We start from the raw sequence: 27992 nt of genomic DNA, 5'->3' as shown, positions 1-27992 counted from the left end.
GGACCGGTTACTATGGAGATCGTCAGGAGAGCGCGTGCTTTCTCTTCTTCTCGCGCGTGAACTAGTGGGAGTGAAGGGGCGATGAGTTGAGAGATCGGTGCAATGAGAGTATGCGATCTCTGTGTTATTAAATCTGTTACTGTTAACCCCTCAGAACTTATATTACTGTAGGTCGGTGACGAAGTCCAGGCCACGACATGGGCAGCGCGTCTTCCGCCTATCGGATGATTTACCTGGACGTGGATGGACGGATTCAGAAGGTAAAACGCTAGATGCACAGTAGATCAAAATATTACGTTTTAATCATATAATACATTGTTTTGAAAAGTTTATATGTCTATTTTCATTATTATGGTGTTATACTAAAGCTTTTGAATTGTTTACATGCTTGTAGTTTTGAAATTCTTGACTTGAAATCTAACAACTACATTATTTTCTATATAAGGGTTACATTAGTAATTGTTTTAAACAGATTTGCTGCACATCCTCTCCTCCACTGTTTGTATTCACAACCTCATCTCCACTCTTAAAAAAAAATAAAAGGTTCTTTGTCTGGTTTTGTAGTTTCAAGAAGAAACTTTAACATCCAAAGAACCTTTCTGTTGCAAATAAACAGGTTAGAAATGGTTAGAAGGTTAGAAATAGCACATACAGTAGATTGTCCTTTTAGGAACAAAAATGATTCTTCTATGGCATCACTGAGAAGAGCCCATTTGAGCACCTTTATTTTAAGTAGCCTATATAATTTAGCTTCATTAAACTTTTTTATTGGTTTATGCACTCTGAGTTTCCTGTATGTGATGCTTTACAATATTATGGCAGAGCTGTAGCAGGTCTGACCGCCTTTGATACAGAGATCAGACAGAGATTTTTGCATTCATAGGTATCTAGGTGACAGTCAGTTGCAATCTAGCTGTATATGTAGAAATAAATAAATAACAACAAATGAATATGTGGTTTATACACCACAATATAATATAATGCTAAGTAGTTATAATAGTTATAAATATGCCTCTGTTTGTAATTGTTCTGTCCTGGCAATGGGACAAAAATGAAACAATTAGCATATAAAAGCCTAGCACAATGACGCACAGAAGGACATTTAATGAGAACGTCTTTGTGTACACTTGCATTGTCAAATAAAACTATTTGCACATTTTTCGTCTGTGGATGGCTATATAATCTCATAGTTCAGCTATGAGTTTGTATAAATGTTAAAAATGTTTAATCTATCATTTTGGATATTAATACACTATTTTTCTAATTTCTTTCATCCCAAATGCAGCAGTTGCATTATGAAACAATCCTCTCGTAAATCTCTCTCTCTCTCTCTCTCTCTCTCTCTCTCTCTCTCTCTCTCTCTCTCTCTCTCTCTCTCTCTCTCTCTCTCTCTCTCTCTCTCTCTCTCTCTCTCTCTCTCTCTCTCTCTCTCTCTCTCTCTCTCTGTCAGCTGCAACCCCCACCTCATTGTTTCTTTGGGTTTGTCACCTGTTTTTGCTGTCTTGTTGTGTCTGTTAATGGCATCAGATATAGATGTGTTTGAAGTGCGTCAGAATACTCGGGGTCAGGACTGACACTTCAGTACAGTACAAATGATGGATGGCAGCAGTTAACCTTGGTTGTGTGCAAAGTCTCTAATAATCAATAAAACACATTGTGTAATATATAGCCCCATTGTGTAATATATGCATGGAAACAGTCAGATTCTGCCTTAGTCAATTATAAGGTAATTTTATTAAACATTTCTGATGATAACAAATCCTTTCCTAGTTTTAAAGAAAATATTAAGCAGCATTTTTAATGTATACATACATTAATTTATAAGGGTTTCTAAGGGTGTTCTTTGTCAAATGTTTATGGTCTGGACTTGTCAGCTTAATTGGCCCTCGGAGGTTGTATTTTCTCTATTGTAATAAAAATGTGTTTACATTAGGATAACAACAAAATGAATATATTTCTGTACCTCAAATTTGTATTGGAAAATATAGCTTGTATTTAAAAACAATCTGTTGTCATTACAGTTTATGTAAAAAAAGATGATATGCATATTGAATATTTTTACATCAGTGGGTTCATTATGTGCCATTTTGTGTCTGAGAATTTGTATTATTTTTAATTTTCTAGAATTAAACCAGTTGAGTCCTAGCTTATTTTTGGGTTAGCATGTCCAAGACTGGCCCAAATATTATCCAAAAACAAAAAAATGCAACACACCTCTCAGATTCATTATAGAATGAATAGATGTGTTTATATTTAAAATCATATTTTTTTTAAACGTCTCCTATTATTAAGTAGTGTTTAAGGCTCACTTAATGTAATATCAACATACAGTAGGGCTGTCAAAAGATTTATTGCGGTTAATCGCATACAAAATAAAAGTTTATTTTTGCATCATATATGTGTGTGCACTGTGTGTATTTATTGTGTATATATAAATACACACACATGCATGGTATGTATTTAAAAAAAAACATTTACGTGTGTGGTTGTGTGTGTGTGTGTGTGTGTGTGTGTGTGTGTGTGTGTGTGTGTGTGTGTGTATTTATATATACTTATTACACGGCTCTCTGGAATGCTTCATTCTGATTGGTCAGTTGAGACATTTGCAGGTTCGTTCTTTTCAAATAATAACCGCTCCAAAGTAATTACGCATATCCGGTACTACTTGTACGATTAAAATCGCTCCGCGCCAATAAAGATTACTGTTTGGCGCCATCTTGTGACAAACACTGGACAACCACCATTAAGAATGGTACATTTTGACATTAATTTTAACATGTACGGAAAAAACAAAACATTTAAACAGTGGATAAAAGAAAGAACAACGACAAGACACAGAGAGCTTACTGAGACTGAACTTGACAAAATAGAGCATGACAGCTACGAAGCCAACACACAAAAAATACAGAATGGGCATTAAAACTTCTCAAAGACTGGCTAAAAGAGAAAAAAATGGAGACAGACAAGTATGAAGCAGAGGATCTTAATAAGGTATTACGATCATTTTATGCATCTGTGCAAAGTTTCGCTGAAGGATAAATATGTTAATTCATATTCATGTCCAGTTTTTTTCTTATGTGGCAAGTAGCCGTGTAATAAGCGGGATAATGTAGAGGCAGCCTGTAGGCTTATTTCCCGATAACTACCGGCTGCCTCTACATTATCCCTTACATAATAATTAGAAACTATACACAAACAAAACTTTTATTTTGTATGCGAGTAATCTCGATTAATCACTTGACATCCCTTTATCAACATACGCATGTGTTTTTGTAAATAAACTATAAAGATTTTGTGCTTCTTTTAGGTGGTGTTTAGTCGTTTCTGTAGTCCATGTGACACTAAGGAGCTACTCTGTACTGCCATAGGCCTCTCCAGGTACAGTATGATGTATATATATTTATAAATAAGCAAAAAGTGAAAGTGACCTGTTTGTCACATATGCAACGCAAACTCAAAATGTGACCTCTCCATTTAATACATCCATCCCAATGAGTAGTGAATACAGTATGATGCTATGACTGCCCCACAATAGCTATACAGTATATATAATTGAAGTGTTTCCACTTTAAGTGTTCCCATACTTAAAGAGTGTATCTGCTCCTGACAGGAACACAACCATTTCACTTCTGGACTCAACAGGAGCGATGGTTTCTATTGACCCCACAATGCCAAGCAACACGGAGAGGTAAATCTGCCCTCGATTTCATTTATGAAGATATACATTTTATAACTGTCTGTGACTATAAATGTACAGTATAATACTGTGTACTGACAAAAGCATGTATTACATTGTACTTATTGTTTACATTCCTGTTGTTCAGGGTAGGTTTAGGGTTAGGGGTGGGTTTATGGTCAAGAGTGTAATTACATCCAAATACTTGACATGTAAGTACAATGTTTGTACACAATTATTACATTTTCTAATGTAGGTATATAGTAGTTAAAGAATTTATGCTTACAAATGTGTTTTGAATTTTTACTTTACTTTTAATAGATCCACTTTATCCACTTTTACAATACTTAGAGCCAAACAGCGGCCCCTTATAATACATAAAGAGACCCTGTTAAAACATTCTGAAGTAAGAAGGCCAAACAAAGTGGCATACCGTATACGCCTTATCTTTGAATTATGTACAGATCTGCCTTACAAGGCAAACAATGGCTGGCGGCCAGATAAAGTTCCTCTTTGAAAACCACAGTCTAAGGGTGCCCATTTGCTGTTATAGATACATTACAATCAACTACAGAGAAAAATATTAATACTTTAGAGAACTATAGTTTCTTGAGTATTAGGACATAAGGAGGTGCTGGTTGTCAGAAAGGGGACGTATTTTAGTGTGGCAGCAGCTGCTTTTTAACGGCACTTGTGTATCCTGGTGTTTTTCAAGGTCACCATACAAAGTGGTGCCAATAACTGGCGGACAACTTGCAGGTAAGTGTTATATGATCATTATTTTTCAGAATAATCAGATATTCTTAAAAAATAAGGTGCGTCACAGGGATGCAGTACAAGAACCATTCAGTTCTCCAAAGAACCTCTTCTTTCTTTCTTGTTTATAATCTAAAGACCCTCTTTTGTTAAACAGAAAGGTTCTTCATATGTTAAAGATTTCTTAAGGAACCATTCTTCCAAAAATATTTATTTTGTGGCATTGTGTTGCACCTTTATTTTAAGAGTGTATGTGCCTTATCTAAAATTGTGTGCTTTTACAGATCAATAGTGTTTGCTTTCAGATTGAGGGAAAGGGGAAAAATAACTGAAATTTCTAGCTAGAAAGAGGATTTTACAACTGGAGTAATTAATCTATATAAATGTAAATCTCCATAAATGAAGTGTACAGAAAGTGATTTTATTATTGGAACACACTAATAAGATTAGAAATAAACTTTTTATTGATTAACAGCAAACTCAAGTACAAGTTTTCGGAGAATTTCTCTAATACAACGTGTACTCTGGCCATTTGTCAGTAGATTTATTGCCAACATATATAAGCCATAAATAGATTTCCTGCTTTTTTTCAACATCCCTGCAGTTATGTTTAAATACTGGGATTTGTTTGGAATAGTATAGCATACCCTTATTTTCTTTCAATACATTTCCTAAAAGCACTGCACTATGGAATGAACTTGTACATCTTGGCTAACACAGAAGGTCATTGCTGTATTCCATGCATACCCAGTATGTACACTATGCATACTATGAACTACACCACTATAAGAAACGTATGATAATGTCGTTTGCAATTCCAAAGAAAGACTGGCGTAAGAAATTCGTTTAAAGGATTACTCCACTTTTATAAAAATTCAGATAATTTACTCACCCCCATGTTATCCAAAATGTTTTTTCAGTCGAAAACAATTAAGCTTTTTGAGGAAAACATTACAGGCTTTTCTCCATATAATGGACTTTAGTGATAAAAAAGTTAATTCTTTGTTTTACGCAAAATTCGATATCTGCCCTGTTATTCTGTCTTTTTTTACCTTTTTTCCAAACCACGACAAAAGCCAGTCCTCATTTTCTGCAGAATGCAATAAATCCACTTAACCAATCACAGCACACCATTCCACGCATTGTAAATAATAATGGTGATCCTTTACGGAATCCTATTTTTCCTCATCTCCAAAAAAATATAAAAAAATTGGTGGCATTAATAAACCTGTGGTGGTTTTCTGCGACGAGAAAGAAACATAAGCCATCAAAATCAATTATTTACGTGAGAGGCATCGGGCAAAGGAAAAATGCTGGCTGTCCCGACAGCATCAAGCTTCTGTCATGCATACACATTGACCCCAGCAGGTCTCATGAAAAACTTTTCATTATTTACCCAAAGTCAAAAATATTGAACAGGACCAAAACATTTTACAGGTGATCGCTGTCAAAAAAGTTCAGCGGAGACGTCTCAAGGATGATAGCAACAATGGCAGTGTTTTTAATATGACAAAGTAAGTTATTTTTAATCAGTGTATACCATCAACTAAATTAATATAACATGGCAAAGATGCATGCACATCTATATATGAAGAAGAGTTTGGTTCCAAAACGCAATAAATCCACTTTGACAAATTTCGGTAAAAACCTGTTTTCTATACCAAGAAAGTGACAAGAAGAAAACCACTATTTTCTGCTACAAACTTTCACATGGCATCTTTAGGTTATAAAAACATTAAAAATTCAAGTCCATAACTTGATTTTCAAAGATTTATTATAAAAACGAAAAAAATTTCAACAAAATGCAATAAAAAGTTTTTTTTTTTCAAAATTCTATAAATCTATTCAATCAATGTATAAATGTGCATTCATTTTTGCCATTTTATATTCATTTAGTTGAACAGTTGTACACACAGATAAAAAAATAAACATTAATGGCATTAATCAAAACACTTACTTTGTCATATTATGCTAAGGTTATACTTGACATCGTCGCTTAACATTTTTCACAGCGATCAGCTGCTTCTCATTGACTTTGAGTAAAATAATGTAAAGTTTTTCATAAGATCCCCTGGGGTCAATGTGTTGGCATGAGTGAAGCTAGATGCTGTCGGGAGAACAAGCGATCGTCTTCCAAGTGCCTCTCGCGTAAATTATTAGATGTTGATGGCTTACGTTTCTTTCCCGTCACAGAAAACCACAGGTTTATCAATGCTATTAAAGTATTATTTTGTTTTTGTTTGTTTGTTGATCACGATATACAAAGTAGATCAGGAAAACTAGGACTCAGTGTACTCAATGCGCCACCATTGTTTGTTTACATTGCGTGGAATGGTGCGCTGTAATATGTGGAGCGGATTTATTGCATTCTGTAGAAAAGGAGGAGTGGCGTTTATTGTGTTTTGGGAAAAAAGGGAGAAAATATGACAGAATAATATGGCGGATATTGGATTTTGCGCAAAATTAAGAATTTACTTTTAAATTCTGACCTGATATAATACTGATTTTGGCAGTAACTCATTTCTTTTTTTCAAAAATGCCGTTTATTGCGTTTTGGAACCAAACTCTTCATATTGATTCAATACATTTATTGCATTTTGTGGAAAAAATAATCAGTTTTATAATAAATCTTTGAAAATCAAATTATGGATTTAAGTTTTTAATGTTATAATAAACTAAAGATGCTATGTGAAAGTTTGTAACAGAAAATAGTGTTTCTCATCTTGTCACTTTCTTGAAAACACATTTTTACCTTAATTAGTTAAAATGGATTTATTGTGTTTTGGAACCAAACTCTTATGTACTTTTAACTACAACATCTTGCACTAGCCGTGTGACACGCCAGCGTGATCTTACATATTATGTTATCACATCAAAAGGTCATGCATTACATATGCAAACATTTGCGGACCATTTTAAACAATAAATTGATACAAAGACATTAATTTCTTTCCTTCACAACATCGGAATGTTTCACTTTCTCAACACTTGTAAACACTGAAGTGGTAGTTTTGCATATGTCATGCGTGATCTTTCGAAGTGATTACATAATAAGTAAGATCGCACTGGAGCATCAAAAGGCTAGTGCAATACAAGAAGTTGTGGTTAAAAAGTATACACTGTAAAAAAAATCCGTAGAAATTACAATGTTATTGCAGCTGGGTTGCCGGTAATTTACCGTAGATTAAAATTTATGTTATTTAGTGGCAAGAGTTTGTTCAAAGTTAAATAAATTTAAAATATTAACAAGTCTTTATCTTTACAGAATAAAACTATACAATAACAGCCTCATGCGAAGCATTCTGGGAACCAGAAATCATCATCAACCTTTTTCTGTTTTTTGCTTCAGATTTTGTTTCCCAGAATGTTTTGCTTGATACTGTTTTTTAGTTTTACTCTGTAAAGACAAAGACTTGTAAATGTTAAATGTTCATTTAACTTTGAACAAAATGTTGCCAGTAAATAACATAAATTTAAATCTACGGTAAGTTACCGGCAACCCAGCTGCAATTTCTACGGATTTTTTTTACAGTGTACATTTTTTTTGTTATATAAGATCCTTATGCATCGGTTAGGATCATTTAGAGCTTAGAGCCTTTGAAACTGCAATTTTAAACTGCATTGAAACTGAACTGTTGAGGTCCACTATATGGAGAAAAATCATGGATTGTTTTCCTCAAAAAACTGAATTTCTTCTCGACTTAACAAAGAAAGACAAACATCTTTGATGACATGGGGGTGAGTAAATTATCAAAAAAAATTTATGAAAGTAGAATACTATTTTAAGTTGATTTAGACCTCTGGCCTCTATAAAGAGTTTAGGAAAAACTGAGAGACAGGCAGACATTTACATGAATGTGTTTAAAAAATGCTTTTATCCAAAGTGATCCAAACTTATTCAAGGCATACAAGTTTTTCACTATTTGTATTCAATGGGAATCAAACCCACAACCTTTTACACTCTTAATGCAAGGCTCTACCAACTGAGCTACAGAAACACAAGAAGCCAGCCAATGCTTTTATTGGGCACTTGGTCTGAACTTTGTTCATGACAGTCGGTGGATCTAACAAGAATTTGACAACTTGTTAAGAAGTTTTACAACTGTAAGTGCCCGATTAACACATAAGTTTGGTAAACACGGTTTCTTTATTACAGATCCAGGTGAGATTGTCAGTGAAATTGTAATTCCTTGCCTCACCTTTATCCATATGCTATCCTATCTCCTCTCTATTTATCAGACTCTTTGTTGTATGATGCTTCATTGATTTCACATCTTCATTGCCTATGTTTTATGTTCTCGGCATAATCATGGATATACAGTATTATAATGAAATACTCATACAACAGTGTTTTGGCAATTTTTTCTTATGTCTCAGATAAAGAAGAGCTTTTCCAGAATGTATTGACTCAGGTGGCAGAGCAATTCTCCAGGTACGTTCAATATCCAATTTAAAATAAGTAATGAATGAAAGCTTTTTTAATCGCTGGATTCCTCTTCATCTGCATTGATCGACCATACTGTGCTCCTCAAGGGCATTCAAAATAAATGAATTGAAGACTGAGGTGACGAATCGTCTAGCCATGCTGGAGAAAAGAGTTGAATGTAAGTTTTTAATCCAATATATATTTTTTTTTCATTCATTAATAGAGTGAAGTAAGAAAAGGGATTGAGATATGAGGAAGTAAAGGTGCTTTGCATATGATTTATGTACTGTAACTGGCTTGATTTGTTTATATAAAGAGCCTTCCACACAACATGATATGTGATAAGTGATATAGCCATGATAGGTATTTATTAGGAGCTGTATTGTTTATGTTATCACTACAGAAAATGTTTATGCAGTTTATTTTGCACACAGTAGATCTTTCATTAACATTAACATGTCGTAGCAGGCCTTGGTTTTTAAAGACATTTAAAGCTCATTCAAAAAGGTATTGATTGAATAAATACATACATTTGTCTAGAAGTAAAATTTTGAATATGGGTTACCATACAAGTGTTTAAACACGTCTGAAAACGTATGCACGGACTGTAGGCGCTTGCCTGTGCTTTTTCAGCTAACCGCTTTGGTTGCTACTGTGATTGGACGGCCGAGTGAAAAGTGACATTGACGAGCTGAGCGTTTCACTCGAAGTTAAATGATATTCAACTCTAAGCACTGAAAAACCACCAGCTGCTCCTGTTTTTGAAAAGCATTGCGTTTCCATCGAAAATAATTGAAAACATATGCCGGCACAAACGCCTTGGTATATGTGCCCCCTTAAAATGTGAATTTTTATCTACATACACCACGGGTCCCCTTAGACGGAAGTTGACATTTTGCACCGTCATGTTTCTACAGTAGCCCTAAATTGACAAATTGTTTTACAGAGCGCATTTCATCATGTTGTCTAAAATGACAATATGTTTGTCCTGTGGCGGGTTACGTACGTGAACTGAAATGTTGGTTGCAGTTAGCAATCTCACCCCTAGATGCTGCTAAAATCTTTAAATGTAATGCTTGTCTGTATCACTAGTTGCACTTAATAGAATAAAAAAATATTAGTTTCTTAAAGGTAGGGTAACACATTTTGAAATATGCTAACGGTAGCCGCCTAGCAATGAAATCCCGATCCCACCCTCAAGTCAAATCGCCATCCAAATTCACGCCTCTTTCCAAACACATGAACACGCACAGATCAGACGGTCACATCTCATGTCTCATTCACCAGTGAGAAAACTTTGCAGTACAAAGTGAATAAAACTTTCAAAATAACCAACATAAACAACTGGTTTACATCAGAATTAGTTTAAGCACACGTTCGGTTGTGTAGACGTAGTAACAATATCGTTATGCTAATCCGTAAACGAACACAAATTTCTTAAGCAACACAATGTTTCATCAAAGTAGAATATCTGAATCCATCTCAGTACAAACATATCGCGTACCTACCTTACCAAAATAAACAGTGCAACGACCCTTTCAGACCCTTTGCCTCCTGTAGCTGTTTGCATCTCGTGGTAAAGCAGTAAAGTTAGCGATGTTCATTTGGGTTTTTGTTCTTGCTAATTCAGGCAGGTTTTGCTGATGTTGTTATAAAAGATGCATTTAGTTTTGTTGCTCCTGTGTAGGTTGTCAATTCAGCATAAAAGTTTGCTGTTCTCGCTGTTTACAGACAGGAGGTGAGCGCACGTGAACGCGCCGATGACGTATGGTGTCTGCGTGGACTCGCTGCGCGGTGGGAATTCAAATTACGCTTACGTATGAGGGACAAAAAAGGAAACGTCCGCTCGGAACGAAATCTATGATTTGTTGAAAATTTTTTGGTCCTACGCCTTTCACAGATGACATAAATTTCTACAAATACATTTAAACAACTTAACACAGTGATTGCTATCAGGATGTGAGGAGACTTTTAACCAGCATAACTAAAAATGTTTCAGGATCAAATCTGTTACCCTACCTTTAAAGTGCACCTATTTCATTGCTAAAAATGTTATTTTGTGTATTTGGTGTAATACAATGTGTTTGCCTGGTTTATGGTTAAAAAAACACTTTATTATTTTCCACATACTGTACATTTTTGTAGCTCCAGATTTCACTCTCTTCCTGAAACGCACAGATTTGAAAAGCTCTGTGTCCCTGATTGGCCAGCTAATCTGTACGTTGTGATTGGTCTGAATACCTCTGACACCAGCCAGAAATGTGACGCTTCTTACCATGTTTGAAAGATTCAGCCACAATGCAATGCTAACAGGAGTTAACTTATAGGCTGTGATTCCGAAGCGAGAGGAATTATGATATTTCGGTCTTGTCTTCATCACCAATCCCAGGAAGTAAACTGTTGCCTACAATCCGTGTGTTTGTTGTATTCCAAGAAAAGAGATTTACATTGGAGACGATAACTCGCGCCATCTAGTGTTGTAGTTCTCGAGACCGGTCTCGAGAAAGGTCTTGGTCTCGTCTTGGAATCGACCGCATTTTTACTCGGTCTCAGACAAAGAGGACTCAGAATTTAATTTCAAGACGGGTCAAGACCACAACTGGCACATCACAAATTTATTTTTATCATTAATTTTATGCAGTTTATTCAGGTTTGGCATATGATGTTGGCATTGTTTAATCATTGTTTAAGTTTCTCCCAATGACAATTTTTCTTGATTATTTTATCAACTTCTCAGACGGCATACACACGCACACACACACACACACACACACACACACACACACACACACACACACACACACACACACACACACACACACACACACACACACACACACGCATTCTGGTTTCCATGTTTTGTGGGGACATTCCATAGACGTAATGCATTTTATACCATACAAACTGTATATTCTATTCCCCTTACCTGCCCCATTCCCTAACCCCAACCATCACAAAAACCTTTCTTGTACCTTAGATTTTCAATAAACATCATCTTGTTTGATTTATAAGCCTGTTTCCTCATGGGGACATCAAAATGTCCCCACAAGGTCACAAAAACACTGGTATTCCTATCTTTGTGGGGACAATTGGTCCCCACAACGTGATAATTACCAGGTACACACACACACACACACACACACACACACACACTCACACATACAGACAAGAAGTGTCTAATAATATGCATATTCCACATTTAATCATAAGTGTTTTAATGCACTGGTCTTGACTTGGTCTCGGCCTTTCTTGGTCTTGGTCTTGACTTGCTCTTGACCCTTTAAAGTCTTGGTCTTGTCTCGGTCTCGGCCTGTCTTGGTCTTGGTCATGATTTGGTCTCTGTTTAGGTGGTCTTGACTACAACACTAGCGCCATCGTTTACTTTGGGGTTTATACCTTTCGCATATCGTTAACATGTACTAATACACACTTACACACCAAAGAAAATGTAAAATCGGTACCTCACATTAGATTCATAGGCGGAGAGTAGGTGGTCTTCTGTGGCTGCTCAAACACATTTGACCACATGCGCGTCTGTGATTTCGACTACCTCTGAATGTGGTTGAAAGTGGACAAGCTCAAAACATTTCACACAACGTATCTTAGTATCAGGTGTAAACAGCCTCTAATGCATTAACTGTAATATAATGAGAGGCTGTGTTGAACAGTAATACATAAGATGTTGGACCCTATCATACACCCGGCGCAATGCAGCGTAATGCGTGACGCAAGTGTCTTTTGCTAGTTTTAACCCAGCGCAATGATCATTTTCACGTTATTTAAATAGCAAATGCATTTGCACCCAATTTTGCGCTCATGGCTATTCTGGTCTGAAAACGAGGTGTGTTCAGGCGCATTGTTTTGGTGTGTTGCTATTGTGAGGCAACTAAAATAGACTATTCCATTAATCAACTAAAACCTGGTCTAAAGTCAATGGCGCAATATTGTCTTTGTTATTTAATGAGCACATTCTTATAGTTAGTTAGTTAGTTAGTTATCAACTTTATTAATCCCACATGGGGCAATTAGTTAAGAGCAGCAAATTCTGTATACATTCATAGCATACATCATACACGTGCACATAATATACAACATACACATTCACAACATACAATTTTTAATCTACACAAGCACTTGTTTAAATAATAAATAAAACCACCAAGAAGCCCTACATAGAATTTAAGATTTTGATAGCATAAGGAATAAAAGATTTATGATAGCGATTTGTTTTACATACCGGAAGCGCATAACGACGCCCAGAAGGCAACAGAGAGAATTCCCCTGCTAAAATGTGTCCCGGAGAAGCGAGAATACTTGCCGCTTTCCGACCCATTTGTTGATTGCAGAGGGCGTTAAGATCTCTTTGTGTGATACCAATAATTTTCGAACAGATTTTTACAATATTGTTCAGGCTATTTCTGTCTTTAACTGACAAATTTTGAAACCAGCATATAAAAGAAAAGCTTAATATGCTCTCAATAAAAGATTGGTAGAATCTGCCTAAGATGACCGATGAGACAGAAAAAGAATTTAATTTACGTAAAAGGTAAATTCTCTGTTGTCCCTGTTTCATGATGGCAGCAGTATTTATGTCAAACTTGAGGTGGTCATCAAAAAATGTGCCCAAGTATTTATACGATGAGACAATTTCCACCTTTACATTATGTATAATACTCTCAGAAGCAGTCTCTCTGTTCCGGCCAAAATCAATAATTAATTCTTTGGTTTTAGATACATTCAAATCAAGGCAATGGTTATCACACCATGAGATAAATTCAGTCAGAGCATTTCCATGATCAGATACTGGCCCTTGCAAAAGTGATAACAATGCTGTATCATCTGAAAATTTCACCAAATAACTGTTCTCTTGTGTACTTCTACAGCCATTTGTGTACATGATAAAAAAAAAGGGAGGACAATGCGTGTTTGCTAATCACACACAAAATTAAAGGATTAACATGTAAAACATTATTATTGAGTCTCTTGGACATAAATGATTAGACATAGCGTCAGCGCAACAGGCTTTTAAAGGGGATGAGAGCTGAGACTCATGTTTATTGGACGTTACGCCCAAAACACACCCATTACTCATTAAAAGAATAGAAACAACCCTTTTCGACCATGCGCTCGGCGCACGAACAATTTTTCCGGTCATAAAATTAGCAAAAGTGCATTCGGACTCACCCGTTTAGACTGTGCGCCGTGCGCTTTAGACCATGTGCTTGGATCGTTAAAATAGGGTCCATAATGTTTAGTAGCAACAAAAAGGTCATCATCTTTGACCATGACTGCACACTTGAGTTGTTTCACCCGGGAGGATTCATTCCACTGCAGTATAGCTGTGTTCATAGAAATCCATATAAAATAATTTATTCAGTCACCAAGGGGATGGACTTTGACCCTTTCATCAATGCGGAAAATTCAGCAGGCTTACATTATTTGTGGTAATATATCACTGTGAACTGTCTATAAACAGAGCGGTAGCTGAAATGATAGATATTGTGAGCTAAGCACCTACAATACAGGTTCAAAGTATATACAAAAATAACCTGTGGATTATCTGGACATATCTGTAACATACTTATATACAGAGGTAAACTTCTTGTACTCCACACCAGCGGCTTGATATTGGACAATACAGGGATTCATACCAGACAGCGTCAGGTGTCAAATATCCTTTTACTGCAATGGCTCGGCAGTCAAATCCAGCATGTGTGTGTGTGTGTATAGGGAAAACTGTACAGGAAAACCCTGTGGGTATGCAGCTGATAAGATGATAAGGTTCACCAGCTCATTTCCATATTTTCTCTTTGTTTGCCCCACTTTAAATATGTTAAACCATGTTTCGCCTTTCACTGTGTCATAACCTGAAATATGTATCTCATCATCTCTCTGTTTCTTCAGTGGAGGGTATGAAGGTGGTGGAGATCGAGAAATGTCGCAGTGACATCAAGAAGCTGCGAGAGGAGATGGCCTCCAGGAACAACAGGTCAGTAACCTTACTGCTTTAATCCAATAAACCATTGCATAGTTATTGGAATACTTGGAATTGAATGCAGTAAAGATATTTTAGTCGGTAAGACTTTGAAATGTCTTTTATGATATCACAAATGGTAGTAAAAGACAATTAAAAAAAATACTTTTCACAATTAAAATTGCATACACAGTTAGAAAAAATTGTCCCAAACTGTCACTGGGGCAGTACCGTTTAAAAAAGTCCTAATATGTGGCATTTAGGTACAGATATGTATATTTGGTACCTTTGAGGTACTTATATGACCTCTTTGGTAGCAATATGAACCCCTGAGTTACTATGAATATGAATTTGAATGCTCTCATTGAGAGATGATGGCATGGTAGTTAAAAATGAAAATCCCTGCATGTTCTCTTCTGTAGCAACTGAACTCTCTCTGCTCACACTATGGTGCACTTTTGTCACCTTTGCAGTAGTTTTCTAGATGACAACAAGAAATTAACTCCTCGCAAAGATGTGCCTTCATACCCAAAGGTAAAATGGCTTATATACTGTATGTGCATGTGTTTAGCAACTAATTCTGTGTCAAGTAAATTTTTTTACCATTGATCTTTTAAGTAATCAAATATGTGGTTAAGGATAGTACACTCTAAAAATTGCTGGGTTATTATTTTCAACCCGGCATTGGGTCAAAAAGGGACGAGCCCAGCCTGCTGGGTTGTAATTTAACTCAAGGGTGGGTTGTTTCATCCCAGAATACTGTTTTTTTAACCCATTGTTGGGTCAAATATAAAATGTTTTGGGTTAACCTGGCTCGTCCCTTTTGACCCAATGCTGGGTTGAAAATAACCCAGCATTATTTATAGTGTTAATATTATATTAGAAGTTACTCACAGAATAGGTTACTCACAGTTCTGTCATTTATTAGGCTACTCATCTTCATTTTATTCCAAAAACGTACTGTATGCTGTTATCTTTTCTGTGAAACACAAACGGAGAAAATTTTAATGTGACCCTGGACCACAAAACCAGTCATAAGTAGCACAGGTATATTTGTAACAATTGCCAAAAAAAAATTGTATGGGTCCAAATTTGTTTTAATGCCAAAAATCACAGGATATTAAATATTCCATTTTCTTAAAAGAAAATCCAGATAATTTACTCACCACCATGTCATCCAAAATGTTGATGTCTTTCTTTGTTCAGTCGAGAAGAAATTATGTTTTTTGAGGAAAACATTCCAGGATTTTTCTCATTTTAATGGACTTTAATAGACACCAACAATTAACACTTAACTCAACATGTAACAATTTTTTGAACGGAGTTTCAAAGGACTATAAACGATCCCAAACGAGGCATAAGGGTCTTATCTAGCGAAACAATTGTCATTTTTGACAATAAAAATAACAAATATACACTTTTAAAGCACAACTTCTCGTCTCTGGTCCAGCGTGACCTAACGTAAATGCGTAGTGACGTAGAGAGGTCACGTGTTACATTTATAAAACGCACATTTGCGGACCATTGTAAACAATAAACTGACACAAAGACATTAATTAGTATCAGTTGACAAACAACAACGTAGGAACGGTCCTCTTTCAACACACTTGTAAACACTGGGGCGGAGTTTCGCGTTCGTCCTCTATGACCTCTTGACGTCATGACGTATTGCGTGGGGTCACGCTGGCGCATCACGACCGGATCTAGACGAGAAGTTGTGGTTTAAAAGTGCATATTTTTTATTTTTCTTGTCAAAAATGACAATCGTCTTGCTAGATAAGACCCTTATGCCACGTTTGGGATCGTTTATAGTCCTTTGAAACTCAGTTGAAAAAACTGTTACGTGTTGAGTTAAGTATTAAATGTTGGGCTCTATTAAAGTCCATTAAAATGAGAAAAATCCTGCAATGTTTTCCTCAAAAAACATAATTTCTTCTCTACTGAACAAAGAAAGACATCAACATTTTGGATGACATGGTGGTGAGTAAATTATCTGGATTTTTCTTTTAAGAAAATGGAATATTCCTTTATGTGAATGTTCCATGAAGATATTTTTTTACATTTCCTACCAAAATTCAGTTAAACAATATTAACTTGTTTTTATAAGTTATGTCAACTTATTACAGGTCAAACTTTGTTATTTGACAAAGTTATTTTAATTTCATGCAGCATTTTTATTATAGTGAATCAATCGAACGCTTATTTATTCAGCTTACAGATCATGTATAAATCTAGAAATTTTGACTGGTTTTGTGGTCCAGGGTCACAAATAATATTTTTTACTGCTTTTTCAACCTAATCTCATGGGAAAACATATCTATTTTACAAAGTTGTAATTTTGTATTAATTTCTGACCATGGGTGTCGTTAGGCTATGTACTGCCATGATTATAGAGTCTTATGGTGGTGCCATACGATAAAAGACTAAAATCATCCTCTTGGCTGCAGATCTCACATGTTTATTTATTTAGATAAAAAAAATTGCACCTTCAAATATCATACACAGTTATGATCCTAGTTACCGGTATACTAAATGAAATTTATCAGTCCCTGCAGAAAAAACGCGATAATAAGATAGCATGATTTAATGCATAATCAGCCAAAGTTCGCATGGGGGCGCATTTTTTCAAATACGCCGCACTTTCGCAGCATAAATTGCAGATCTCCGTGCGCAAAATATGCGGGCTTGCATGATTTCATAATCCGTATTTTCGTAGCAAAAATCACATATATCTTAGCAGAAAGTTGAAAAATGTTGCATTTATTCAGACAAGCGCAGCCATGTCCCCTATTGCCATGAGAACGTTATGAAGTGACGTGATTATGTGACGTGAAGATCAATGAAAAGCTGCAAACCGTTTTTGCAAGTTACCACAATTTCATTGCATAAAACTACATAAATATCCTGCATATTCCATCACATTTTTTAAGAAAACGTGCCACAAGATCAAGGATTTTTGCCTGCAACAATCACAAAAAAATCTCATCATTTTTCTTTGAAGTATTGATTTATTCTCAAGTCTTGTGTAATCAGAATGCCAGTTATGCAAAATGGAAAATTACTGTAAAAAGAGCTGCAGAAGGAAAAACTTTTTTAACTGTTGTGTAGGTACTAATATTGTGTACCTTCAACAGTGAACACTCTAAACAATGCTGGTCTTTTTCAACCCAGCATTGGGTCAATACGAGCAAAACCCAACCCATTTTTAATCTATGCTGGGTTGTTTTAACCTATTGTTGGGTCAAATATAAATATTTTCTAGGTTACTTTAACCAAACGGCTGGGTTTGTCCCTTTTTTGACGCAATGCTTGGTGAAAAATAAATGTGGATGATAAAATACTTTTACAGCTGGTTATGATGGACTACTGCTATATGTAAATGGCAGAATGAAAAATGCTTCTTTTGGGAATGACAAAAAATATAACAGCATAAGAGTTTGAAACAACATGAGGGTTTTTGTTTATTTTTAGGTGAACTATTTCTTTAATAATAATCTGCCTTAATGGAAGCATAAACATTTTATAACTGCATTATAGTACACTTAACATTGATGTGTGAATGAAATGTATGCAATGGCCACAGCCAGGCGTTGGTTATTGGGGGTTAACTGAGAGCTCTGTCGTCTGCAGTACATGCTTTCCCAACAAACCATAGATGCCCTCAGAAAACCCACCTTCGACGTCTGGCTGTGGGAATCCAACGAGGTAAGAGTCTAACCCTGCACTGTCACGTCTTTCTCTTCTTCTCTCTTGCTCTGTTTTCGGTCTTCTGCGTCTGCTGCTTGTGTGTTTGTGGGCTTGTGTAGTATCACCTCTCCCAGGAGACAGTAGAAGCTTTGAGGCAGCCAATCTTCGATGTGTGGCAATGGGAACCTAATGAGGTGAGCATCAGCCAGTAAACTATTTTCTGCAGGATATCAACCATTCTACATAAAAGTGCCGATTAAGGTTACAAAATATACTCAATGTTTAATGCAACCGTGCAGTATATAGAAATATATATAGTTATAAATTAAGATTCTGCAAGGGAAATAGAAGTGGTGAAAAAAAACCTTTTAAAATTTTTCCCAAAGATACACAAATATTATTTTCAAAAAATACTTTGAAATTCTTTTTAAAATACTAATTGGAATAAGTTTAATAAGTTTAATAAGTTTTTTACAAAAATCTTGAAAAGGTTTATATATCTTTTAATTTTTGTTTAAATTGTAATAGTTTGCAAATGTAATAATTCTTTGAGTAATTTGTTTTAAATATTTAAAACAGTTTTTAAAGTTTTTAAAAGAAAGGGAAATTGCTGTGGGGGAAATTACATTTAATAATTCCTAAATATACAAAAAAATATATATTTTCAAAAAATACACAAATATGTATATGATTTTTACAAAAATATTGTAATGGTTTATATTTTTAGATTTTAATATTTTGCAAATGTAATAATTTTTATTAATTATTATTTTAAATAGGCTAATTAAAGCAAAATTAACTTTTTTTGAAAAATAAACACCATATGAGATTCAATGGAAATGGCATTGATGAGAATTACATTAAATATAACCTTACTTAATGTAAATGTAAATAATTTGTAAAGAAATATTGGAATAGTTTATTTTTGACCTACATTTAATCGTTTAAAATGTAATAATTATTGTAATAACTGATTTTTGTTTTTCATTTAAAAGGGACATATCATAAAAATCTGACTTTTTCCATGTTTAAGTGCAATAATTGGGTCCCCAGTGCTTCTATTAACCTAGAAAATGTGAAAAAAAAATCAACCCAGTAACTTAGTTTTGGTAAACCATTCTCTGCAAGCATGTGAAAAAATAGGTCATTGAAATTTGGCTCTCCCTTGTGATGTCAGAAGAGGATCTTATTATAATACCACCTATAAATCTGCACTATCCAACCACGGCACTGCCTTTGAGTGCAGAGAGAGAGAGAGAGAGAGAGAGAGAGAGAGAGAGAGAGAGCACAATTGAGCTTCAATTTCAACAAACATCATTATGGCGTTCAGTGTTTGCATTTCATCAGCTCATTTGCATTTTAAAGGACATACTCAAAATGACACATTTTTACTCACACCTATAACATGCTATAATAAATGATCTTTATGGTATTTTGAGTTAAAACTTTACATACGTACTCTGTGCACACCAAAGATTTATTTCACATCTTTAAAAAGTCTTGTGCAATATTTAATTTTGAATAAATATGATTTTTTTATTAAAACCAAGACATAAAACGGTCAGTAGCTGAAAAAAAATCATTCAACAACATGAAATTTTTGAGAAATGTATAATCAAAATGCTTGGCCCGTAACAGTTGTTGATAATAATATGTTTTGTTTGTTATCATTCATTGTTTTTACTTTAAGATGCTGAGCTGTCTGGAGCATATGTACCATGACCTGGGACTGGTAAAGGACTTTAATATAAACCCCATCACACTGAAAAGATGGCTGGTAAGAAATCTAAAGCTAGATATAATAATATAACAATATTAATACAGCAAAGGAAATCTATGTACTTTTTTTACTACTGTTTACCATACATTGTACATTAGCTGCCATTATGGTAGAGCCTTATAGGCGAATGGCAACTGAAAGTTATTACAAATCCATTAACAGTGTTTCTTAACTTAATGGGTTTGTTGCAAGTGGCTCCTGGGTTTATTTTTCTGACCATTTCTCCTATTTTAATCCATGTCGGATTGCCTAAATAAAATGTAATTTTGTTCTGTGTTTCCTTTCAGCTCTGCATCCACGACAATTACAGAAACAATCCTTTTCATAATTTCCGGCATTGCTTCTGCGTCACACAGATGATGTACAGCATGATCTGCCTCTGCAACCTACAGGTAGAAACATTATATACAGATTTGTCATTTTACACATTGCAGTTTTACAGTTTATACTTCACAATTTTAATCTGTTTTGAGCAAGTTTTGATATACACAAGTGATCCATACTAAATGTATTGTTTTATCTCTGAAGTTAAAAAGCTGAAGTGTGTAATTATTCCTCCCACAATAAAATGCATGAGTATGCGACTCTGTATGATTATTTTAATGGTTTTGTTATGCAAGCATGATAACAAATTTTGTAAATACAGTAAGGGGGCATGCACACCAAAATGTGGCTAAAAACGTGGTGTAGGTGCTTGCCCGCTTTTTTGAGTTAAGTGCTTTGGTTCCTGATACTTCTGCTTTGTTCATCAGTCGTCGAACGATGCGCCGGTGAGTGGTTGTGATATTTGTCCCACCCCTCCTCCATTGTGATTGGACGGCCGAGTGAGAAGTGACATTGACGAGCTGAGCTTTTCACCCAAAGAACATTGCCTAAGGGGCTGGACACACCAAAACTTTTAAATGCGGCTGAAAACGCCTGGACAACGCCGAATGCCAGCTGTTTTTCAGCTGAGTGCCAGCTTTCTTCAGCTAAGCGCTTTGGTAGCTCTGATACGTCAGCTGTAAGACGGTTGGTTGCTGTGATACTTGTCCCGCCCCACCTCCACTGTGATTGGACGGCCGCGTGAGAACTGACATTGACGAGCGGAGCTTTTCATTCAAAGTTGAACATTTTTCAACTCTAGGTGCTCAGCCCCGAGCGCGGAAAAACCGCCGGGCGCCGGTTTTCAGCGCGGAAAAAACCCGCTAGCTGCTGGCTTATTGGAAACAATTGAAAACATGCGCCGGCCGCGGGCGTAAAAGTTTTGGTGTACACAACCCCTTACTCTCAGGGCTAAGTGAGGACAAACCCCGCCAGCTGCTGGCTTTTTTTAAAAGCGTCAATTGAATATATATGTCGGCGTCAATGCTTTGGTGTGCACGCTTCTTAATATAGCACTACTAAACACACAATATTATGAGCCAGACCTAAAATGCACAGTTTTACCAGTAATGTAATACAATTCAATTCAATTTATTTATTTATATAGCGCTTTTCACAATTGTTAATTGTTGCAAAGCAGCTTTACATAAGTAGATGTAGAGGAGAACACTGAAAATCAATAGATAGTATAAGAAGTAGAATATAGCGGCTAAGGATAAACCGTGTAAGCGAGCGTATTAATAATGTCACGTATACAGTAAAGTGCTAAGTTAAGCCAAAGTTGGCTGATTCTCGCTGGGACTAAAAAAAACCCCCTAGGAGAAAACCCAATGGGAAAAAATCCTAGAAGGACAAAAAACCCTAGGGAGAAATTAATATTTATATATAGACACGGTAGGGATAGGAAGCGGGTAAGCGGATTAAACTGGTTCACCTGGTGGTCGTTGGTCGCGCATCGGCTGGGCATCACGTTGAAGGACAGCCAGTAGATCAGTGGTGTGATGACCTTCACAGCAACAGGAACTGGGTCTGTTTGTCTCATTGTCCTCGGGGTGTAGGACGAGACAGGGAGACAAAAACAGAATTATAGTGGTTTAATTCAGCTCGGTTCCAGACAGGCTAACTATTGCGGCAAGAGTAAATTACTCATATGAGATATGTGAGTGCTTTGTTCTAGACAAAATAACTACTGCGGGAAAAGTACATTTACTGGAACTTCTATGTGAATGCTTTGTTAAAGAAGAATGTCTTAAGTTTAGATTTAAATTCCTCGACTGTGTCTGATACTCGAACATTTTTTGGTAAATCATTCCAGAGCTTAGGGGCTAAGTAGGAAAAGGATCTACCACCTTTAGACACTTTTGATATTCTAGGGATAATTAAGTAACCAGAATTTTGTGATCGCAGTTTACGTGGTGGATTGTATTCTGATAGTAGTTCTTTAATATACAAGGGTGCTAGGCCATTTAAGGCTTTGTAGGTGATTAGTAATATTTTAAATTGTATGTGATATTTAACAAACTTTTTAGATCGAGTAAGCACTCTTGCGGCGGCGTTTTGAACCAGCTGTAGCTTGTTTACCTGATTTGCATTGCATCCCCGAGTAACGAGTTACAATAGTCTATTCTAGAGGTCATAAAAGCATGGATAAGCTTTTCTGCATCTGATGCAGACAGCATATGGCATATTTTTGAGATATTTCTTAGATGGAAGAATGCTGTGCGGCAGACGTTGGAGATATGACTATTGAAAGATAGATTGCTGTCAAACATTATGCCTAAATTCTTAACCGTGGAAGATGGCACCACCGTGCAGCCATCTATGGGCAACTTGTAATCTGACATATTATGTTTGGAGCGATTTGGTTCAATAATAAGTATCTCAGTCTTATTGGAGTTTAGCATAAGAAAGTTATTTGCCATCCAGTCCCTAATATCACTAATGCAGTCTGTTAGCTTAGCAAACTGGTGGGTTTCGCTAGGATGTGACGAGATGTAAAGCTGGGTATCATCCGCATAGCAGTGAAAACTTATGTTATGTTTCCTGATAATGTCTCCTAGAGGTAACATATATAACGAGAATAGGATAGGGCCTAGAACTGATCCCTGAGGTACGCCGTATTTAACGGGGGAGTGATAGGACTCTTCCTCATTTACATAAACAAAGTGATATCGATTGGTTAGATGCCAACATAGTTTTCACATCATGTAACATGAGGCACCTATTTCATCTTTCTATCCAATAAGAAACCATTTGACTAAAAATAAAGACCTCTGAATTTAAGGACACATTCATGCTTTATAGCCACCTGCTTCTTTATTCAGTAAAGTGAAAGTAGCAGACCTAGATTAAAGAGGTGTGGGAGATGAATGCAAGGGAAAGTGAATATAAATGACTGACGTATGGGGGTGTAAAAGCAATTTCACTCCTGTGAAGATGCTTTCAGCCTCTCGCTCTTCTCTCTGTGCTGCGGTTGCTATGGACCTTCATGAGGTCATCGAATTCATTATTTGAGCTATTACCTGCCTGGTTATTAAAGGCCAAATTATTAACTACCAGCGTATCTGAAATCCATGAGGAAGCCTGTCTCAGCACAAACACACAAACACACATTTATACAAAGAGTCTAAGTAAGGTTCTGTTTTTCTTAGGAAAAGTTCCCACAAGTAGACGTTCTTATTTTGATGACAGCTGCCGTGTGTCACGACCTGGATCATCCCGGGTACAACAATACGTAAGAGCTTGTATCATTTATTAAAGTGGACACAAACACACTCCCACATTTATTTAAACTCAATATACTCTCTGTTTGGCAGGTATCAGATTAACGCGCGCACAGAGCTGGCTGTGAGATACAATGACATCTCTCCTCTGGAGAATCACCACTGCGCTGTGGCCTTCCAGATCTTCTCTCAGCCAGACTGCAACATCTTTGCCAACTTTGATCCTGAAGCCTTTAGACAGATTCGTCAGGTGTGTGTTTCCAAGTTTCAGGTTTTATGCATGCATATACAGTTACAAAATGTAGTGGTGTGAATGTCATTGCATGAGATGTCAACATATTAAAGCAAGCATGGGTATTGTTGCATTTTTTAACTGAAACATTTTTTTGTTTCTGAAATTAGTTTTTTTGTTTATAGCTAAACTGTCATTTCACCATCTAAGTTAACTATTGACCCAATATAGTCCAAATAATAATTTGGTCCTTTCACAGGGAACTATTACTCTGATACTGGCAACAGACATGGCTCGACATGGAGAGATACTGGACTCATTTAAACAGAAAGTGGACAACTTTGACTTCACTAATGAGGAACATGTTACTTGTGTGAGCTTTCCGTACAGTAACTACATTTACTTACATAAAACTACAGTGGTATTACCATGTTTTAGTCATGTGTCTTGCTTTGAATATCATGCAAATACAATATTATGTATATAGTATGGTAATCATTCAGTACCATGATTTTGTATCTTAGGGGTTACTGGTATGAGATATCATATATATCATATATTGAGCAGGGTGGTTGATAGCAGATATCATTTGTGACCCTGTCTGTAAAATCAAGGCTAAAGTCTGGGATTTTAATCACTGATTTACTTTATAAATAATTTAAATCATTTTATCTTTGACATGACGTTATCCAGTGAATATTAAAGATATTGATGTAATATTTTCAAAGAATGTTCTTTACATTATGTAAAATGCATTTATGACACAAAAATCACAAAAAAAGACTTTTCACATACATGGTCACGTATGTATATAAGATAATATAAAAATCTCTAAAGGTTTATGTCTATATTAAGGAAGTGTGTCTTTTCTCTGACAGTTAAAGATGGTTCTGATTAAATGCTGTGACATCTCTAATGAAGTTCGGCCGATGGAGGTTGCTGAGCCTTGGGTGGACTGTTTGCTGGAAGAGTATTTCATGCAGGTAAAACATGAATACATCCTGAGATCTTCAAATCTTCCATTCTTAAAGGGGACATTTCACAAGATCATTTAATAAATCTTTGGTGTCATCGGAGTACAAATGTAAAGTTTTAGCTCAAAATGCCCCACAGATAATTTATTACAGTATGTTAAAATTACCACTTTGTAGGTGTGAGAAAAAATGTGCCGTTTTTGGGTGTGTCCTTTTAACTCTTTCCCCGCCTTTGACAAGTTATCTTGTCAATTAAGAGAAAACATTTGCATAAAAATCAAACGTGTTTCTGAATAATTTTTATGTTAATCTGCAATACCGCGATTATCCACTAGAGGCACTTACCCAATTTATGAAAAAAACTGAAGCCAAAACGTTATTTACTAATTTTAAACTCTGTGTATGTTTTGATAATCATTTTGAATCTGATCTCTAACAATTCCTTCACAAAAATGCAATTATTTCAGCTTTTTGCCAAAAAAAAATTTTTTTAAAGAAAAATATATTTAAGACTTCATAAGCAGAGAAAAAAAATATTTCCCGTTTTTTTTGTTTTGTTTGTTTGAAAGCAGACGGTCTGTTCTTTCATTTGATATATTTGTATGTTTATATATTTTTAGAAGAAAATTTTCCTGGAAGGCATTTTGCGAAACTTTTGTGAAATCACAAAAATGCTGGCAGGCAACTTTTCAAAAAATGGCTGACTGGAAATGAGTTAAATGCAAATGAGCTGATGAAATGCAAACACTGATCGCCATAATGGTGGTTTGTTGAGATTGAAACTCAATTGTGCTGTCAATTATTTTTTCTCTATCTCTCTGCACTAAATGGCAGTGCCATGGTTGGATAGTGCAGATTAAACCCATTCCAGTGGATGTCCATTCCAGTGGATGCAGGGTCTGAAGGGGTTAAGGGGCGGTATTATCCCCTTTTGACATCACAAGGGAAGCCAAATTTCAATGACCAATTTTTTCACATGCTTGTGGAGAATGGTTTACCAAATCTAAGTTACTGGGTTGAGATTTTTCACATTTTGTAGGTTGATAGAAACACTGGGGACTCAGTTATAGCACTTAAACATGGAAAAAGTCAGATTTACCTTTACGTGTTAGAAGTGCTTGAAAACCAATCTAGCATTTTACTTAAAGTCATTGTGTTCTTTTTTTTACTGTATGTTCATCAGTATGTTGTATATTGCATTATCTCTCTCAGAGCGATCGAGAGAAAGCAGAGGGTTTACCTGTCGCTCCTTTCATGGACAGAGAAAAAGTGACCAAGCCCACTGCTCAGATCGGCTTCATCAAGTTTGTCCTCATTCCCATGTTTGAGACAGTGATGAAGGTGAATATTAAATACAGATTGTCTACTTCAAAAGAAACCAGTTTTATAAAGATTTGGACTGTTATTGCTGTTTTTATATACAAACATTATATTGTACCTGGTTGCTGTGCTGCTTTCAAGAGGACACCTTAGAACTGTGGCTCTCATACTGGGGGGCACGAGATGGTGCCAGAGGGGCACTATATTTACTAGATTTATATAATACATTAATTTATCAAAAATTCTGTATAATCAAACAGAAAAGCACTATTGTTTTGTTCATTTAATAGGTTTGTTTAATTAAAATTTTTGAGATTTATGTTACGAATTTTCTTTGGAGGGCAAGAAGGGATGCACTAAACACAAGGAGGGCACAAGCCAAAAAGTTTGAGAACAACTGCCTTAGAAATTTGTTTATGCGTGTGTGGTCACATTGATGCTCGCAAAATGAAAAGGGAGTTATGCTATACCATTACAATCAACTTCCTTAACAAATATGAGACTTGTTTACATTTTTGTATGCCCCTACTCATACTTATATGTTGTATAATAGCATCATAGCTGCTCGTCTCCATAGATTGCTTTTAAAGACAGCCAGCATTCAAATCTCTAAGGATGGATCCAACAAATGCATGAAATTAGAATCAGCAACCACAACAAGTGTGAAAAAACTTAAAACTAAAGATGGTTTTGTTCTGTGTATTGCAGTTGTTTCCTCAGATTGAGGAGGTAATGGTACAGCCACTAAGAGAATCCCGGGACAGATACGAGGAGCTCAAACAGATAGATGACGCAATGAATGAGGTCAGCAGCGAGTGTGTTTTGTTACAGCCATTACCATTTTTTATGTAATCTTATCATGCTTGGTATTTACAGGTACAGAAGAAGAAGAGTGAAAACTTAACAATGGGAGGAAAAAAGAAATAAGGTCATTGTTCAAAACATTGTAATGGATAAGTACTTGTATTGTTATAATGCAAACTTTCTGTGAAATCTACACTGTAATTTTATTTTTGCTGTAGTTATGCAGCTGTTTGCCAGTAACTTACTGTAGATTTAAATTTATGTTATTTACTGGTAACAGTTTGTTCAAAGAAATGAACATTAAACTTTTACAAGTCTTTATCGTTACAGAATCAACCTACAAAATAAAAGCCTCATGCAAAGCCTTCTGGGAACCAGAAATCTTCATCAACCTTTTTTTGTTTTTCCTTCAGATTTTTGTTCCCTGCTTTGCATGAGGCTGTTATTTTAGTTTTATTCTGTAAAGATAAAGACTTGTTAATGTTTAATGTTTAGTTAACTTTGAACAAACTGTTGCCAGTAAATAACATACATTTAAATCTACAGTAAGTACTACTATAATTTCTTCAGAAATTTTTAACAGTGTGTTTGTTTTTTGTTTCAGATAACATTCTCATTGCAGACATTAAAAATGGACATTGGGTGACATTTTGTCATTTCAGAAAATCCAAAGCTTCTTTCAGGGAATTGAGTTTTAACTCTGATGTGTCCACTCTATAAATTATATTTTCTATTTGTGTTGTTTTTATTGGATTTGTACAGGTATAAACATTATA

The 27992-nt window shown here is 35.6% G+C and overlaps 1 protein-coding gene across 3 annotated transcripts; it reads left to right on the top strand.

The window, feature by feature from the left end:
- The first annotated feature begins 33 nt into the window (after positions 1-33).
- On the top strand, positions 34-27946 carry pde9aa (phosphodiesterase 9aa). 3 transcript variants are annotated; one of them, XM_065292993.2, is made up of 19 exons: positions 34-260; positions 3308-3378; positions 3611-3688; positions 4392-4435; positions 8810-8864; positions 8966-9036; positions 14763-14847; positions 15306-15366; positions 18639-18713; positions 20210-20296; positions 20587-20691; positions 23815-23897; positions 23980-24136; positions 24378-24491; positions 24997-25101; positions 26305-26433; positions 27121-27216; positions 27289-27340; positions 27821-27946. In XM_065292993.2, exons 1-18 carry the CDS (start codon positions 198-200, stop codon positions 27337-27339), a joined length of 1530 nt encoding a protein of 509 aa, XP_065149065.1. In that variant the 5' UTR covers positions 34-197; the 3' UTR covers position 27340; positions 27821-27946. The 3 variants fall into 3 exon arrangements, with proteins under 3 accessions (XP_065149065.1, XP_065149064.1, XP_065149067.1); XM_065292992.2 differs by lacking the exon at positions 18639-18713 and adding an exon at positions 18463-18537 and having other exon boundaries at positions 37-260; XM_065292995.2 differs by lacking the exons at positions 34-260; positions 3308-3378; positions 3611-3688; ... (2 more) ...; positions 8966-9036; positions 18639-18713 and adding an exon at positions 18463-18537 and having other exon boundaries at positions 14780-14847; positions 15255-15366.
- The last annotated feature ends 46 nt before the right edge of the window (positions 27947-27992 follow it).

This window comes from Paramisgurnus dabryanus, chromosome 15 (assembly GCF_030506205.2).
Source record: "Paramisgurnus dabryanus chromosome 15, PD_genome_1.1, whole genome shotgun sequence".
Taxonomy (NCBI): Eukaryota; Metazoa; Chordata; class Actinopteri; order Cypriniformes; family Cobitidae; genus Paramisgurnus; species Paramisgurnus dabryanus.
This window is presented reverse-complemented; position numbering and strand designations above follow the sequence as displayed.

Excerpts from the sequence above, each read along its gene's own strand:
- pde9aa (XM_065292993.2), top strand. The coding sequence starts at position 198 with ATGGGCAGCGCGTCTTCCGCCTATCGGATGATTTACCTGGACGTGGAT. Across the intron at positions 23,898-23,979 it reads CATCCCGGGTACAACAATAC|GTATCAGATTAACGCGCGCA; the intron begins GTAAGAGCTTGT and ends TCTGTTTGGCAG. Across the intron at positions 25,102-26,304 it reads TGGAAGAGTATTTCATGCAG|AGCGATCGAGAGAAAGCAGA; the intron begins GTAAAACATGAA and ends TATCTCTCTCAG.